The 19,494-nt window shown below is 40.3% G+C and overlaps 1 protein-coding gene across 1 annotated transcript in view; it reads right to left on the reverse strand.

Moving 5' to 3' along the window:
* The window catches only part of prrt4 (proline rich transmembrane protein 4), a 28,471-nt gene extending 9,510 nt beyond the window's left edge, over window positions 1-18,961 (reverse strand). The window contains exons 1-2 of the mRNA XM_018092364.2: window positions 18,837-18,961; window positions 8,973-9,942 (exon numbers count right to left, since the gene is read on the reverse strand). Coding sequence (XP_017947853.2) covers window positions 8,973-9,867 — 895 coding nt within the window. The 5' untranslated portion in view covers window positions 9,868-9,942; window positions 18,837-18,961. The remainder of the gene's footprint in view (window positions 1-8,972; window positions 9,943-18,836) is intronic.
* Between the last annotated feature and the right edge of the window lie 533 nt (window positions 18,962-19,494).

A 19,494-nucleotide genomic window follows, 5' to 3' on the forward strand; every position in this document is an offset into this window, starting at 1 on the left:
AGCCTGGGGTAAAAGGTAGGTGGTCAAAGTCACTTGGGGGTGCCTAACATTTTGGCACCCCCAAGTGACTTTCACTTTCTTTTTCCTTTAAAGTATATTGCAATATATGGACAAACAATCCCTGTTTTGCTTAAAGGTGAGGGCATTTCTTGGAAGCTTAAAGCACAGAATGTCTTAATGTCCTATATATATTGAAAACAGGCAAGTGCAGAGGACCTGTTGTTGTTTTCTTTTCTATTAAATTAATAGCTGAAAAATTTTGAAGTATATTAGCTATTACTTGAGCACCAGAAAAGTAGCAAGGACTTGATGTAATACTTTTACAGATGCTTATCAAGCAAATGAAAAATATTTTAGCTCTTAAATGAAAAAATAAGGTATAATGGTCCATTAATAAATACAGAAAGGCACAAACAGCTTCCTATGAGGATTGACCAAGGGGTCAGCCCACACCCATCATACCCGCTGGCTGCTGTTACATAACTGGTTAGTTTAAATAGAAATTCTCCCAGGAAATGTGCTCATATGCCTTGGCTCACATGTATCTATTTTGTAATATTTAGGATGGTTTTTGGTTGTTACTTAATCAGCGCTCCAAAGTTGCAAAACTTTTCTTCACGTTTAACTAAGAAGAGTTGATGGGGGGGGGCTAAATTTTATCAGCCATGAAAAACAACTTTTCTTAAAGCATATATGACAGCTCTCCATATGGCACCACCTGGATAATGGAGACAGCTCTGTTACAGTCATGTTATCACAGGTGCGACTCTGCGTCATAGGCAAGAATATAAACTCATGAATTTACATTGCATGCTTATTACTCATTAGATTTTTGTACATGACTAATCTGTTTTATTTTAATAATCGTCCTGCTACCAGCAAATAGAAGATCTTCTGAAGAACTTTCTCGGATAAGTATTCCCCAAAGCCTGCAAGTCTGTAAATCATTATCTGTAAGTCATTATTTCTTTAAAATATAATACTATTTAAAACTGTTGTGGCTTTAATTTGTAGGTTTTTACCATATTATCTGTTTTCCTCAACTAGAGAAGACAAACATTGCAGTCAGACCCTGCAAGCAGACACCAAGAGCTGTGCAGTAATGCTCATCTTGGGAAATAATTGTCATCCATGTTACTCCTATTAGGCTGTAAGCCTAATGTTTAGTTAACAATGTAGATTGTAGATCATAATGCTCTTTTGTACAAACTGTTTCGTATATGTCCCGTATGATTTGGGCATCGAAAATCTTTTTTTATGTGATGTACATAATATTCAGGGGTATAGTTTCCCTTTAACTGTAATCACAGTCTTAAATTCTTTGACCTCAACAGTATTCACATGCAAAAATAGTGCCTCCTGTATAATCCCTGACAAGATAAACTACCTTACTAACCTTATTAAACCTGCCTTCAGCCACTTCCTTACTTATTACAGACCTTCCCTTTCCCAGATTGGCCATGCAATTATCCATTGTCCCAGCATTTATTACTATATGTTATTGATCCCCAACCTTTGAACACTTAGTTGTATTGATCTCTCTACCGTTAACACACATTAACAAGCCTGTTTATGCATAAATCATTACAAAGACTAATAGTTTAGAAGTTGTTAGTTCCAGCAGCCATACATGTTTACTGTTCATAATTGTAAGGGTCAGACCCTATTTATGGAATTCTGTCTGAAAAAAATATTTTTATGGGAAATATTGCAAAGCTTAGTAAAGCATAGTAAAGCTTACCAATAGCAAAGAAGTATTATTTGTACCAATTTTAAATGTGAGATAAGTCCACCAGCCGCCCCAAAGAACCTGCTCTCAATTCTGTCTTCCTGCCAACTACCACATAGAGCCTCAGAACTGGAAGCACAGTACCTACTCCTGTCAGTATTGTGGGCTTGTCAATGTCTTTTAAGGTATTGGTGCCCTGACATTTTATTTGTTTTCCAGTCACACGCACACCTGAGGTTACTGCTCCTATTTCTCTTGTGGTGGTGTAGTAGTACTGCAATCCTTTATGGAGACCATTGAATTATGCTTGTTAATATTTGTGATTGTATACCAGCATACTTTGCAGATAAAGTATTATTTTTTCCTGAGATTAAACTCCTCTGTGTGGTGCAGGTTCATTGTCATTCTTTTCCTGTTTTGCATTATTCCTTTAGGGCTATGACACAAAGTGCTACTTGTAGCCAGATACTTTTCATTGCTACAGAAAGCCCAAAAATACCCTCAGTAGCCAGTGACAAGTAGCCGGCTACGAGTAGCTCCGTGTGTCATTGCCCTTGAGACATATCTATATTGTGCAATGAACTGAGCCCATTTTTTAGAATGCAGAATCACTGCGGTCAGAATACCATATGTGCCAAAATCTTTAATGAGTCATTATATCTCAGACAATTCGACATGCTGTCAAAGAACACTGCTCCCAACTTTATGTACATTTGCCCCTATACATACATACCATAAAAACGTATTTAATAAATCACTATTTAATACATTGCAACATACGGCAATACTAATACTCACAGGTTGTGGGAGATGGGCCACATGTCAGGGTAAGACCAGTAAGCACCATCCTATCTGTGTCACCGCATGGCTGCTGTTCATTGACAGACTTTTTATCCAAGTGCCCCAAGGCCCCCCCAGGCATGCAAAAATGGGAGCAAAATTTTGGTGTGGCGGGGCAGCATGCCTACATTTTTGCCACCCTACGTCCGGCCCTTTGTGGCCTCGCCACAAATCCGGGCCTGCTGCTGTTGTGCTGGCAGACTGATGGATAACTAACACCTTCACTTTCTGACTCACTAAATCAAAACTCTATTTAACCTCGACTGAATTGAATTACTGTAACCAAATTCTAGATTCTCTGCTAACAAACTAATTACATTACCCATGACAGTAAAGGTCTGTTTATTGGAAAGATTACCCTGTTTTTCCTTTACAGATGCAAAAATTAAATTATTGTGGCTCTCTGGGTATTATGTTGATTCTGTGACTGTTTATTTATGGGCAAAAGATGAAAGGTGCAATACAGGTTAACAGCAATGCCATTGACATTTGCCACCCAGATGCACTCATATCCTGTTTAAAATATTCTGCATTGACATATTTACTATTAAAATATAGCAATGCTTATAAAATAGAAAATTTCCTTCCTTGCATCTTATATACTGCACAGGTTTGACTGGCCAGTGCAAGTTCTTAACTTTGTCTTGTCACTATATAATATGAAAACAATCCATACAATGTTATTATCATGTTATAATATGATTAGAAAAGTACCTAACAAAACAATAAAATCTGTTTGGTTTCATTTGCTACCTGTAGATGGCAGAATTGCATGCTATGAACTTCTAATACATCTTGATACCGTTCATAGTGCATTACCATTGTATATTACATAGCACAGGTATGGATGGGATCCGTTATCCAGAAAGCTACGAATTATTGGAAGGCCATCTCTTATAGACTCCATTTTAATGAAATAATAATTTTTTTTTTTTAAATGTTTTCCTTTTTCTCAAAAATAATGAAAAAAAGGTACTTTGTAATTAATCCTAACTAAGATATAATTTATCTTTATTGGAGGCAAAACAATCCTATTGGGTTTAATTCACGTTTTTTTTTTTTTAATAAATAGACTTAAGGTATGGAGATCCAAATTACAGAAAGATCTTTTATCTGGAAACCCCTAGGTCCTGAGCATTCTGGATAATAGGTCCCATACATGTACTATTAGTTTTATTAACATTGAGGTTATATAGGCAAAAAAAATAACAATTGTACCAGAAATATAAAAAAATAGCAATAGAAACCAAATATTTTCATTTTTTTGTGTTTGTAGAATCATTCCCCCTAATAAGAAGGAGGCTGCACCCTCACCCAGCAAATATGAAAAATTAAAAGGGCATTATACCTGCTTGTTCAAAATAAGTTCAATGAATAGTACTTGTGCTGGACATACTTTTTGTCTATTGTTTAAATTAAAGGAGAAAGAAATGTATAATCACTGAGGGGGTGCCAAAATGTTAGGCACCCCCCAGGGATTGTAATCATTTACCTCAGGGGTCCCCAACCGCTGGTTCGCAGACCAGTGCTGGGCCGCGGGGTGCTTTCAAGTTGGCCGCCTGAGTTCCCGGCCGCAGTAAAAATGCGGCGTAAACGAAGTGGCGCCTGAAGAAAGGTGCATATAAAAATGCTGTGCCGATCAATGCAACTAGCATGCAGAGGCTCGTAGGAAATGGGCGCAGGTAGAAAGGCGTAGATAAATGCGCGAATGAACGCCTTCCCCCCCGGTCCGTGGAAAAATGTTTGTGCTTGACACCGCCAAAAAGGTCGGAGACCACTGATTTACCTGATACCCCAGGCCAGTGCCCCTGTCAGCAGAAAACTGCTGATAGGGTCGTGGTACCTGTGCGCAAGCAATCCTCTTCCTCCTGTCTTCTTTCTTCATGATCCAATGGCCCAAGCATGCACAGTGCAGTGAAAAAGCCAATTTTTTTGTTAAAGTTTGGCTTTTCACTCTAATGTGCATACGCAAACGGTGTGAAAACAGAACAAAGAAGAGGATCACTCAATTGCAGGTATCCTGGGTCTATGCAGGTTTCTGCTAACCGGAGCACCGGTAACAAGTAAGTGATTACAATCACTAAGGGGTGTCTAACATTTTGTCATCCCCCAGTGGTTATAGCTTACCTTCTCATTAAAGAATTATCTATATATTTTGTTATTTCTTGAGTTAAACAGGGCAAACATGGAAAAGGGAGCTACTCCATGTTTGCTCCTTGCAAGGTAGATAATTAGTGCCCCTGCATAATAGACTACTGCTAACAAAACAGTTGCAGCAGAAGGTGAATGGAGGGAAGTTGTGTACTGGTTATTAACAGTTATCAACTTCGGAAGCAGAATTGTTAATTTTTTTCATGCCCCTAAACAGATTATTCATTGTGTGCTATACAGTTCAGACAATATCCCCGTGTTCGTTCATGAACAATTTCAGAACCTAAACCGTTGCCTCGAGAAAAGAACATAAACAATGTAAATGTATAACCAAAAGCAGACTGCTGCTTAGTCTGAAGTTAACTGGGCTTAGCTTATTATAAAAATGCTATCCCAGACATCTTGGATTCTATTTTTTCCTGATATTAAAGCTAAACAGATGTAAGGAACTCAATCGTTGTGCTACTTTGCAATTATTAGTCTGGAGAATATATTCATGCCTTATAAATTATTAATAAAATTAATAATAATCATCAGTTACAGAGAAAATGTCATATTTAATATTGCTTAAGATATAAATATAATTCTGTATCTGTGAGTTACATTTATGGATAAAATAGGTAAACAATCCATTATATACCAGTGAAGTGCTGCAAAGCTCTCTGCAGCGGGCATTTAACAAGGAAGGTGGGTTCGAGCAGGATAAGTGTCTGCAGAATTCTCAATGAGGTGACAGCTGGAAACATAAAGAATGCTGGGTAATGTATTTGCTGCTACTAGTGCAGAATGCAGATGAGTATACAGCAGATTTTCTGTGTGTCGTCACCTGAGCTGTATATTTAACCACAGCATTGCAGCGGCTGCTGTATTACAACTATGACTGCTATATTTATTTATATTTTCTATTTACATAAAAGGGAAGACAGGTTAACTGGCTAACATATTACTTAGAAAACCCCCAAAAAACACTTTAAAGCTGGCAGATTTTCTGCCAACTTGGTCTGAAGGGGCGAAGCCAAATTGTTAGCTTATCTGCTTGTTATGTGGGCCCTTCCTGACATCCTCCCCAGCAGATATCTGGCTGAAAATGTGTCATGTTTCAAATTGATAAGCCCCCTGTGACGAGTATACATTGGCCAAGAAGAGTTCCAGCACACCCGTACCTCATCTTTTAAGGACCTGCTGCTCAGTCTAGAGGGTCGGCACTCTCAAATACGCAATGCAAAGAATTATGCCTGGCACAACAGGTACAATGCAAGCGGGGCTTACCCCTGCATGATTGTTTCAAGTGAAGCAATGTTTCGGTGGTGGACCCCGAAACATTGCTTCACTTGAAATAAACATGCAGGGGTAAGCCTCACTTGCATTGTACCGGTTGTGCCAGCCAAAATTCTTTGCATTGAGTATACATTGGCCTCCATTATAATCGGATTGTTAGCTTGTGGGTCAGCTCATTAAATTGATATATATATTAGAAAGAATCAACATTTTCTTTCATTATACAATGAATGAAGAAATAAGAGAAGGACCCCTTTAATTTAGTGGCTTACACCTACAATGTATGCAGTGCATTATTAAAATAATCAATTCTGTACTACCAAAGACTCCAAGGGTATAATAAAGAGGTAGGGAAGTATCAGATGTACAGTGAAACCGTAATATTGACATACAGCTCTGTCTGCTACAGTGATACTGTACACCCACTTGCTCAACTTGTAAACCATGCCAGCTGTTTGTTTATAGCACAAGAATAGTACTGCTTTGCGTGACAAACCTCCCCAAAAAGGAAAATATGGAGGCAGAAAAGAAGTTGTAAGCCCATATAGTCATGTGATAAGGCTCCCTACCCAAAGAGTTAATAGGGTATATTTTTATCTGAAGGCAAAGTTACCATCTGCACATAACTAACCAACATTTTTTCACATAAAATAAATATTCAGGCATTATAGAAAAAATACATGCATTTATTTTACACTTCATGTACAGTTGCTGAAAAAATAAACCTGTCTCCTTACCACCTGCACTAAATCCTTCTCTGTTTGATAAATATGTCTCCACATGTTTCTCATCTTATATCCATTCTAAACATTCTTTAAAAGAAACTCCATTTGCACCTAAAACCTGCTGGGGTAGAGAAGACTGCAAATGAGCTAGGAACTGAAGTAATACAATAGGAGTTGTAGCCTCCCACAGGCTATAATAACCTCAGTGTATTTACAGCATAGATATATTTCATAGACAATGACAGGCGCCCCCACTCAGAATGCGCAGCAACCTCCTGCAGATTGCTGTTTATAGGTGCCAAGCTCATTCTAATTGGCAGTGTTTGCCTCTCTCACTGGCACACAGCACTATCAACCTCCCCCACATTTTCACACACTGTTGAAAAGACCATATGCATCTGAACAGCACAGGTTGTGTAAATAAGCGCACTGAATTGTTTTCTTTTTTTTAGCATGCAGACAAAACTGTAATTATGTGTGGAAAACTTCCCATTTTCTGTTTTTAATTATAGGGGTAATGAAGTAAGAGAGTGTAGTTGCCATCTGGCCAGAATTTTTAGGGTGAAGACACACAGAGCTACTTAGTAGCAGCTACTTGTCACAGCTACTAAACACCAGAATATACTCTACCATAGACAATACTGAGAATTGCCTCTGTTAAAACACATGTAGACACAATTATCAGTAAATGATCAGCATTGTCTATTTCTATAGCTGCTACTAGTAGCTCTGTGTGTCTTCACCCGTAGGGATATTGACCTTTTTTTGTCCCACAGAATATTTGTACCAGCATACGTCCCTTGGGAATTTTTGTTCTTTTCCCACCATATTCATATTCAAAAATGGGGTGATTTTTCTTACTTATGTAACGCTGAGTTTTGGATGTTTTATTTTTCTAAAGTATTTTCAGTGGCATAAACCAATATAACCCGTGGAACAATCTTGGCAAGCTTCCAAGCATCCTGTGAAAATATTGATTCAAAAGTCGCCAAGGTTCTTTTGCTCAGCAGACATTTCTTATAATGGTTGTCTGTAAAACAAAGTTTTCTCGTTTTTTTGAAGGGAAAAAATGGCACCCATAATATTTAGCTGCCAGAATTTTTTTCGCTAGGGCAAACATAGGGAAAAAAAGAAAATCAGAATTTTCCCTACTGTCAGAAAATCAGCCCTAAGTGTATATATATGCGTATTACAATATTGCGTATTGATGATCAGTGCCTTCTTTAACTCTGTAAACTACATTTAACAAATGACCATTTATTAAGATATCTAAAAGATTGGCCCACAGATACTGCACAATTGGTCATATTTAACAATGACCACTCTATTGTTCCCTGTGGCTCCTCTTCACTTTTTTTTATCTGCCCATTTACTAACCTCCAAGGAGCATGGGCAGGTCACTGCAATCCAATAGGGTTGCAGCACAATCTGTTGAAACCGACTTCCAAGCTGAAATACATGCCCATAATGGCAGTATGGTTCAAACTGGCCAAACTGCACTATCTGGGCATTATAATGGGGATTTTAATTACCTTGATATTAATTGGAGCAATAGTACTGCCAGGATAGTAAATGGGAACAAGTTTACAAACTTGTTGCATGACACGTCACAGGCACCAAAAACCCTGAATTTCAGAAAAGCAAATTTGAATTCCTTAAAGGCTGTCCTTCAGAGCATAGATTGGTGCATTACTTTTTCTGCAAAGAACAGAACTTTTTGTCATTTACCTTTGTTTTACAGCAAACTGGAACATGCCAGAATAATTATTGTCCTCTTAATTAGCATAATCTGTTTATTCATTCAGTTTCTGTAGAAAAGTAATATTTCCTTTTAACCTACATTTTGTATCTTACAGAAAGATTTTGCATGCATCATGGTTGCCAGGGTCAGTGACCCTAGGCTGGATATACTACTTCAATTTGTTATTACTTATTTTTGGTCAGGCCTTCTTACAGTCTGTCTTTGCCATCACTGGCACTCATTTATCAACACAGAGTATCAACAGTGATTAGCTGTTTTCAGCCAGCTGCAGGTAGAACAATGAAAGCAAACATTTGATTGGTTACCATAAGTTATTTACAGGTGCAATTTTCTTCGCTGTTAATAAATAAGCCTCACTGTCTGGTCTGACAACTATGGCATGTTATACAAATGTCAAACTGCTGCTAGTAGAGTCATTGCACTTTCATAGAAGCAAGGGAGAATAACACAGCAAAATCACATCTGTTTCTCATGCATTTGGTCTTACCGGGTGGGTCAGTGTTTCCTTTAGTTGCAAATGGAAACTTGGTTGGTTCCCCACTCATTGGATCCAATGGTTTCCTGTCTGTCTCTGTGGAAATTTCCAAAGATTCCATACTATTTGACTGAGTACTGTCTGATATTACATATGCAGGTACAGTTACTAACATTTCATCTACATTTTCTACCGGTGTTGGCATTGCAGAAGATATCAGTCCGCCCTTTCCCATAAGCAGTTCTGTATCATTTTCTGTCTGCTTTGTTGAGGTCCAGAACAATGGTAGAGAAAATGTAACAGCATCTGATGAAGATAAACTATTTAATCTATTAGTAACCGTAGGGGAGTCACTTTCCTTCACTGGAATGGTAAAAGGAGATGTGTTTGAGTTCAACTTTGATTCCTGAACTGTTGCTATGGTGAACTGGGGCGCAGTATATGAAAACTGAGTTTGATCAGTTGTTTGATCCAATCCTGGTGTTGGCCATTGAGAAATCGATAACTCAGGCACGGTTTGATACCCTGTATTAGAACTTTCATCTGAATTTGTTGTTTGATATGCTGGTGTAAGGATGCTAAAAGGTGACTGCAAAGAGACATCATCTGATGTGGGGCTTTCTTTTAACAACTGCGTGGAGTCCATGATATTCTTATCCAAAGCTGGACTTTGTGATACATGCTCATCCTTCTGGTATCCAGCAAAGGTTGGGGAACTGCTTTGCACCCACAAAGGTGCCAGTGTGGGGGTGCTCTCTGTCAATACCAAAAAATCCACTGAAGGCGTGTACAAAACAGCATTTTTATTTTGTCCTGTGAGGTATTTGTCCTGAGCTGCCTCATAGGAGTTCAGGTATAGAACAACTAGTAAGAGTATCTTTGTCAGTGTCCAGTGAGATGAGCCCATGATCAGTCTTCTTTGAACAATGTAGATCACTTAAAGGTCTGTCATTGCTGGGTTACCATTCTCTGCCAATAATAACTGGAACAAGATAAAACATAATAAATACATCATACCACACTTACCATGAAAGGGAAAGGGTAATTGTAAAATAATAACACTGGAAAACACCAATATTATTATACAATTTATTCACAGATTGTGAATTTCTAACCTAACCCCAGTGCAATAACCCACTAGTTACTAATATGTGACTAGCTTTGATCAGTCTATTATAAGCTGTAAAATGTATGCAAAGGTTTGAAATGTTGTTGATGTTTTATCTCTGTGTTTATTTTTAGGAAAAAATTAGCAACAAATTATCACTATTAGGGCTGTGACAGACGGGGAGATTAGTTGGTGCGCGACAAATCTCCCCGAAATGCCACCGGCTAGAATGTAAATCGCTGGTGGGATGGCATACATGGTGCGGCGATTTGCAAAAATCGCCGAGTTGCCTTGAGAGGTAACTTCGGCGATTTTGGCGCCGCATATGCCATTCCACCGGTGATTTACATTCTAGCCGGTGGGATGGCATTTCAGGGAGATTAGTCTTCCGCGACAAGGGAGATTTGTCATACGGCGACTAATCTCCTCGTTTGTCACAGCCCTTAAGGGCTCTGGCACACGGGGAGATTAGTCGCCCGCGAGGCTTTTTCGTCGATTTGCGCAAAATCGCGCCGCCGCGTGTGCCATCCCACCTGCGACTTACATTGTCGCCAGTGGGATGGCAGGTGAAGGCAACTCGGGGAGATTAGTCGCCCGCGAACAGGGAGTTTTGTCGCGGGCAACTAGTCTCCCCGTGTGCCAGAGCCCTAAAAGCTGCTTTCAGTAAAAGATAATGGGCACTGCTGAGCTTATTGCACATGTGAGCAACTATCTCAAATAAATAAACAGATCCTCATTTACATTTTAGAGACAATAGCTCCTTATGTGTTCCACAAAGGCTTTAGATACAGTGGCCGATTTTAAGGTTGATTATTAGAAACTTTTTGGAGGTCTGAAAGCACCCCTATTTCCTTGTGGGGCAATCATATATTAGCAATTGTGCCGCCGCTTGCAAGGTGATAGTTACCTGGAAAAGTAGCCTGGCAAGCACAGGCACAAGTGCTTGCTAAAAGCAGCATCCTCCAAATGCCATAATTCCCTGTACATGTGATATCAATAAGGAAAGTAATATCACAGTGCAATGCATTGTGGGTTTGTAGTTCCTGTATGCTGTGTGTAAGATGTAGAGATGTTATCACAATTTGTAACATCAGTGTTTTAGTTCCTTTTCCCCTGCCAGGATTTCGAGTGATGCAGAATAAGAAGAACTGTTTTGTAACTGGATTATGCATACTTTATGGCAGTGCTGTCCAACTTCTGTGGTACCGAGGGACGGAATTTTTTCGGCCTCCGTGGTGGAGGGCCGATAATGGAGGCTAGTTTTGACCACTCCCCTTTTTAAAACCACACCCACTTGAAACCAACACCCATGTTATCGCATGGCCATATTAATGGTGGTAGTACAGAAAAAACCTGCCATACTCTGCCTCCCCTGCCTGTGTGTGCCATACTCTGCCTGCCCTATGCTGCCTCTGTGTGCCATACTCTGCCTTCCCTACCCTGCCTGTGTGTGCCATACTCTGCCTGCCCTATCCTGCCTGTGTGTGCCATACTCTGCCTGCCCTACCCTGCCTGTGTGTGCCATACTCTGCCTGCCCTATGCTGCCTGTGTGTGCCATACTCAGCCTTCCCTACCCTGCCTGTGTGTGCCATACTCTGCCTGTCCTATGCTGCCTGTGTGTATGGCACATACAGGCAGCATAGGACAGGCAGAGTATGGCACACACAGGCAGCCTACAGTAACACAATGCTGGCACTGCTCCTACAGTCTGCACAATAACTATATATTAAAAAACTTTTTAATTGCAGTACCACCACAGTATATGTTCTTTTTATAGTGTGCAGGGTTTATTTGTGGGTTTCTACTGCTCCTTGTCTGAGGTGTGAACAGGGGAACAATGTGGGTGATTACAGCCTGAGGTGTGAACACTGCAGGGGGTGAACAATGCAGAGATTAAAAGGTGTGAACAACACAGGGGATTACATTTTTAAACAATACAGGGGGTTTAAAGCCTGAATCTGAGGTGTTAACCATGCAGGGGGGCAGTTAATCACAGTACTGATACCATTTAAAGCTTACACAAAGGTAAGCCATCAAAGCAGCCAGACAGGTGGGGGGCCACACAGAGGGGGGTCGCGGGCCGCCAGTTGGACAGCACTGCTTTATGGTATTATGCATACTTTTAAAACGAACAGATTACAGTGTTATCTTAGGGGTTTCTGTGTTTTGTGGACAAAGCCGAAGTTCCCCTTTAAGACATTTTCCTTCCCTGAGAAAGATACTGACACCAGAAATTAAACCCTTTTTTTTTATAACTCTGACTTTGCCATATATTTAACATTTTGGTATAAAAGTATTTGCCTAGTGCTTTTACATTACTTATCTCATTCCCCATGTTCCTCTATAAGGGGGCTGCCATATTTGTACAGCAGGAGTCCATTAGCATTAGAAGCTATAACTTGAGAAGGGACAGTAACGTTCAGGAACTTCAGGTAACAGTTATTTACAAAAGCAGCCCCATCAATTCATATTTTGCAGAATACTTTTGTGTCAGTATCACTTTAAAGGTAAGGGCACACATAGTGGATTGTCCTCTTAACTATGCCTCAGGCCCAAAAAATATGAAAACATGGATCTGCTTTCCTCTGCCTCTGTACAAAATGTAGGCAGATGAAAGTGGACAATTTGCTATGTATGCCCTGGCCCTAAGATGCTGAATATATGACAAATCATACTTTGTGTGGCCAGCTTTGTGGTGGTGCATACCTTATAATCTTACATTGTTTGAATTTGTAAGCCAGCAAGCTGCAGTTTCAGTCAATAGCCCTCACTGATTTAAGAAGCATTCCAGTCTTATCTTAAAAGGGAGGTTGACCAGGTCAATGTATTTCAGTGGGGGGGGGGGGGGGGTTGGTTACCTGTCCGAGCAAACAATGAATCCCCTAAGGCCAGGGAGCAAAGCATAATCTACAATTTAGAGTACTCTCTCTGTGCAAGTGTGAGTTTTTAATTCATGGACCTCGACTATTTCTTTACACCTTTTCTTCTCATATGCAAATGCATAGACCACTACTGTGAGCAGAACATGCATTCACTGAAACAGGATATTTACTGAAACTCTTGGTGTAACCAGTCCTACTTGCAACCCATGCTGTGAGTTGCTGCCCATTATCCTGCTCTTTAGAACTACAATAAGCCACTGGCCTGAGTCAGTCATCTGAGTAACATTTTTTGTACAATGATATCCCTTAAAATCACCTCAGTAAGTTAACAGGTCAACTGGCCAAAATGGATCGTTTCTAGAAGTCACATGTATGTTTGATCAGAATTCAAACTGCGTAAAAATCTGTGTATTGGTCAGCATAAGGGACTGACTTTTCAGTCTAAGAATAACTGCAGATCGACAAACAGTACTCGCATTTTTCCCTACTGAAAAGAATAAAACCTAAGTACTTGGGACATATTTCTTCAGGAAAACCTTGCGGACTACAGGCTTAAATGACTACTGCATACTGATCAATAGAGAATGTGTATACTGTGACCCAAACATATTCTGGTTTTAGCATTAGAAATGTGGCTTTATTCATTTCTAGTTATTTAACTACTAAAATACACAACAATCCTCGCTCACTGTCAAACAATATAAATTACTGATACTGTAATACAATTATTTAGATTTTCTTAACAATCTACAACTGTTTTTGTTCAGTATTCAGATACTATTCTGTAAGGTAAATGCTACCCAGTGTTTGTATAGCCCTAGTAAGCAATTCCTTGAACACAGTCCTGTCGTGTTTGTGCTGTTTAGGGTGTTAAAACACACGGAGCTACTTAGTAGCAGCTACTTTTTCAAGGCTACTTAAGGGCTCTGGTACACGGGGAGATTAGTCGCCCGCGGCAAAACTCCCTGCTCGCAGGCGACTAATCTCCCAGAGTTGCCTTCCCACCGGCGAACATGTATGTCGCCGGCGGGATGGCAGACGCGGCGGGGCGATTTCGGGAAATCGCTGAAAAAGCCTCGCAAGTCTTTTTCGGCGATTTGCGCAAAATCGCGCCGCCGCGTCTGCCATCCCGCCGGCGACTTACATGTTCGCCGATGGGATGGCAGGGGGAAGGCAACTCGGGGAGATTAGTCGCCCGCGAGCAGGGAGTTTTGCCGCGGGCGACTAATCTCCCCGTGTACCAGAGCCCTTACACCAGAAAATATCCTGCCATAGACAATACTGAGAATTGCTGCTGCTTTAAAACATGTAAAGACAACTATCATATATAATTTAGTAGCCACAAGAAGTAGCTGCTACTAGTAGCTCTGTGTGTCTTCACCGGAACTACTAGTAGCAACTTCTTGTCATGGCTACTGTGAGCCGTGGCAGACGGGGAGCTTAGTCGATATCGCGACAAATCTCCCCAAAATGCCATCCCATCGGCGAGAATGCAAATCACCGGTGGGATTGCATATGCAGCGCCAAAGTTGCCTTGCGACTTCGGCAAATCGTGCAGCCACGTATGCTATCCACCGGCAATTTACATTCTAGCCGGTGGGATGGCATTTCGGGGAGATTAGTCGCCCGCAACAAGGGAGATTTGTTGCACAGCAACTAATCTCCCCGTGTGCCACAGCCCTAAGGGTGGCTTGGCAACTCAAGGCTGTTAGGCAATAATATAATGATAACCTTGTAACTAAAAACTCCAAAATCTCTACTAGAACATTCACACTTCCATTGTATTGTAATTTTTGTTATTTACGCTGATGCCACATGGGGCTCATCACAGCCTGTGGAAAAAGGGAAACGAACGGAAGCTGAAAAAGGCTGGTATCAGCTTTTTCCTTGCCTGCACCTGGAACTATTGCTTTGGCCTGGGTGCAGACACACACAGTGGATTATTACATTGCCAGACAACAAACTTACAAAAAGTTATGTCCTGGAAATACATTGTAGGTCACCCCAGGATATTGCCATATACACAATACATGCACAGATATTATCATTACCAACCAAGATTTTTTAACCAGTTAGATTGACTAAATGACCGATTGCCATGGACCATAATTTGGAGCCCACACACGGTCCAAAAATCTGTTAAATGCTGTGGCCCCTTTCTTTATTAAATCTGTGTTATCTCAAATTGAATTAGGGCTATGGCTCATTTGGTGCTTTCATGACCAGTGCTTGCAACAGTGCTCAAATTCTGTATGTGCCATATACCTTACTCTGTCCTTCTTTTTGTCCACTTTGTACCTCTATATCCATCATCAATATATATTATTTTTGTTGCCCATTCCATGTGAAAACTATATCCTCAAGCAATGTGTGAGCAATTGCTTATGTATACAATATCTGAATATAATAATGAAAATCTGAGGTATAAGGAAAAAATGACACAAGATAAAACTGTGGAGCAGAACTAAACAGCAGTAGGTAGAGAGGTCAGAGCACTAAAGAGAGCTTTTGGTGCTCAACAGTGTAGCACTGCATATTAGCCAATCAGTTTTGTATATTAAAGGGTTTCTGTCATGATGTTTATGGTGTACTTTTTATTTTTATTTCTACCATTTTAAATTTTATTCTTGAACCACCAAATGTATTTTTTTTTAGTTGTAATATTGGTGTGTAGGCATCAGTGCATTGTGCCTAATTCTGAGCTTTCAGAAGGAGCCAGCACTACATATTAGAAATGATTTCAGATAACCTATTTTTTCTGCTACTCCATATAACTGGATGAGTCCCAAGCCGGACTTGGATTTCTTACTTGAGTGCTATTCTGAGATCTACTGGTAGCTGCTATCTTGCTACCTTCTGCTGATTGGCTGCTGGGGGGGGGGGGAGAAGAGAGGGGTGAAATCACTCCAACTTGTAGCGCAGCAGTAAAGTTTATCAGATCACAGGTCACTCATGGCTATAGCATCCTGGGAAATGAGGAATATGGCTAGTCCCATGTGAAATTTCAAATATAAAAAAAAAAACCGTTTGCGTTTTAAAAAATGGATTTCAATGCAGGATTCTCCTGGAGAAGCTCTATTAACTAATGTGTAATCCTTTAAAGTAGCCCATTTAGGCTATAGTCATACCAATAAGGGTGAAGACACACTAAGTTACTAGTAGCAGCTACTTGTCACAGTTACTAAACTCCAGAAAATACCCTGCCATAGACAAAACTGAGAAATGCCTCTGCTAAAACCCACATAGAGTTATCAGTAAATGATCAGCATAGTCTATTTTAGTAGCCACGACAAGTAGCTGCTACTAGTAGCTCTGTGTGTCTTCCACCCTAAAGGCAGAATTATTTACAATCAGTTGAGGGTAATGTACAATTGACTCCATAATTCCCTATATACAGTTATAATTACGAAGATACATGAGCCACTATGGCATTTAAGGCATATATCTAGGCTACTATCCCACATATTTCATTGCTTTGTGTTGATTTGCAAGTGTTACTACACCTTACAAATTTTGGTGAGCTGATATGCTACCTAATACAGCAGTGATTTCCTATCTCTGTGATCATTTTAGCCATTTGAACAATACACCTGTGTAACACTGTGACATATTTTGCCAGTGCTTTTTTATGGCACAATACACTTGCAATGATGCAGACTTAGTTGGAAATTGACAAGGTGGAATTTTGCATTTCAGTAAATATGCCCCTGAATCCTCATACATATTTTTATGACACATGAAGCATTTAATTCCTTATGCAGTGAAGAGGAAAACAACATGAAGGAGTGAGAAGAAGTATGATCAAAACAGACCAGCTTGTATGTGTATCACATGAGGATTTGCCTACATGGCTGGTACTGAAACTTTCCTTGCCTGTTGAAGACCCATGGAGCAAAGTATACAAATGACTCTTTGAGCAGATAATATAACTGGATTGAGTGTATAGCAGAACTGTGGACATGTACTGTGTAGTACCTACGGTGTTGCTTAGTGCAGTGAGGTAAGGACGCAGTACAGCTTGATTATGTAGCATGTAGAAAGTGTGATATACAGTGTGAGGGCAAGCTACTGGTCTGTACAAACTAAATGAAACATATGGAGCAAAGTGCAATGCAGAGGTTTATGTACAATACAGTACTGTACAGGGCTGCAACTGTAACCACAAAAACTGACATCCTGCATGTTATTTGGTAATACAAAGAGCACAGTAATGCATTTTCACAGCTGTGAAATGATCATGAACAAAAAACCAGATTGTAACTCGTTGAGTAATGCTATCATGCGGAGCAGAGTGCTTCAGTAAGATGCAAAGCACTTTCTGTCAGTAACATAGGTTGCAAAATGCAGAGCAGAGTGTAGCTACAACACTGAGTGTGGAATGTGTGACTAGCATGTACAGCATTGTGACTAATATGTATAGCAGTGTAACTAGCATGTACAGCACTGTGACTAATATGTATAGCAGTGTAACTAGCATGTACAGCACTGTGACTAATATGTAAAGCAGTGTAACTAGCATGTAAAGCACTGTGACTAATATGTACAGCAGTGTAACTAGCATGTACAGTAGTGTGACTAGCATGAACAGCACTGTGACTAATATGTACAGCAGTGTAACTAGCATGTACAGCACCGTGACTAGGGATGCACCAAATTCACTATTTATTTATTTGGCCAAACCCCAAATCTTTTATAAAATATCTAAATGTGCATATGCAATATGTGCATATGCAAATTAGGCTACAGAAGGGTAAAATAGAAGTGTGTATGTAAAAGTTTTTTACTTCCGCGTTAATGTGACCAAAAGTCACATGATTTTAAAGCACTGTGACTAATATGTAAAGCGGTGTGACTAGCATGTACAGCACTGAGACTAGCATGTACAGCACTGAAACTAGCATTTACAGCACTGAGACTAGCATGTACAGCACTGTGACTAATATGTAAAGCAGTGTGACTAGCATGTACAGCACTGAAACTAGCATGCACAGCACTGACCAATATGTAAAGCAGTGTGACTAGCATGTATAGCACTGAAACTAGCATGTACAGCACTGAGACTAGCATGTACAGCACTGTGACTAATATGTAAAGCAGTGTGACTAGCATGTACAGCACTGAGACTAGCATGTACAGCACTGTGACTAATATGTAAAGCAATGTGACTAGCATGTACAGCACTGTGACTAATATGTAAAGCAATGTGACTAGCATGTACAGCACTGAGACTAGCATGTACAGCACTGTGACTAATATGTAAAGCAATGTGACTAGCATGTACAGCACTGAGACTAGCATGTACAGCACTGTGACTAATATGTAAAGCAATGTGACTAGCATGTACAGCACTGTGACTAATATGTAAAGCAATGTGACTAGCATGTACAGCACTGTGACTAATATGTAAAGCAATGTGACTAGCATGTACAGCACTGAGACTAGCATGTACAGCACTGTGACTAATATGTAAAGCAATGTGACTAGCATGTATAGCACTGTGACTAATATGTAAAGCAATGTGACTAGCATGTACAGCACTGAGACTAGCATGTACAGCACTGTGACTAATATGTAAAGCAATGTGACTAGCATGTACAGCACTGTGACTAATATGTAAAGCAGTGTGACTAGCATGTACAGCACTAAGACTAGCATGTACAGCACTGTGACTAATATGTAAAACAGTGTGACTAGCATGTACAGGAGACTATGAGCGTTTGGAAATGGAATGCAATATGCTGCAGAGCGTTTTTGTGTGAGAGAAAGCGGTGCATGATATATGTGCAGAGAGACCAGAGGGTCACAAACAGAGCAGTGCAAAAGACACTAAGTATAAGTGTGCGGGTGTGTTACACTAAAATATGAATGAAAAGCGTATAGCTCACCCATCCAGATCCATAGTGTTCATAGCCGACTCAGCTCGATATCCCCTACGCTCCAGAGAGATGATTTCCATTAGTAAAGCGAACCGAGCTCAGTGCATCTCCCTCCCCCCATAGTAACCCCCGAATCCCCTCCTCCTCCTGTCTGTCACTATGTCTTCCCTCCACCTCCCTCCCTGTGCCTGGCTCTCTCCCTGCCTGTCCCCTTGCAGTGCTATGTGTGTCTGGCTTGTGTGAGGGGATTGTGGTGCAGGAAGCCAGAGGCTGCTCTCTGATGTGATGCGTCTGTGGGATGGGGGTGATGGGGATTTGCTGCTTCATTGGGACTGGTGTAATGGGGCAAGAATCGTCCCTGCTGCTGCTGCACGTTATCTGTATTTATGTGGTAGAGTCTGCGCAGCATATGTGTGACATTCTCTGCCTTTCCCATCTGGCTGCAGATGTTGGTATTCTAAAAGAAAAGGGGGTAATAATAGGGTATAAGTTATAATGGATACTTGTTGTTTGTGCCATATGAATGTTATATTTACTATTTGTTCTGTGCCTACCGTATTCTGAATCGTGTATGCTGTATAATCTTTGTATTTATGCAGTGTACTAGTATTTAATTGCTGTACTGTGAAAACAGGCAGCTTGCCAAGCATAATGTTTGCAGCATGCA

Source organism: Xenopus tropicalis, chromosome 3 (assembly GCF_000004195.4).
Source record: "Xenopus tropicalis strain Nigerian chromosome 3, UCB_Xtro_10.0, whole genome shotgun sequence".
Lineage (NCBI taxonomy): Eukaryota > Metazoa > Chordata > Amphibia > Anura > Pipidae > Xenopus > Xenopus tropicalis.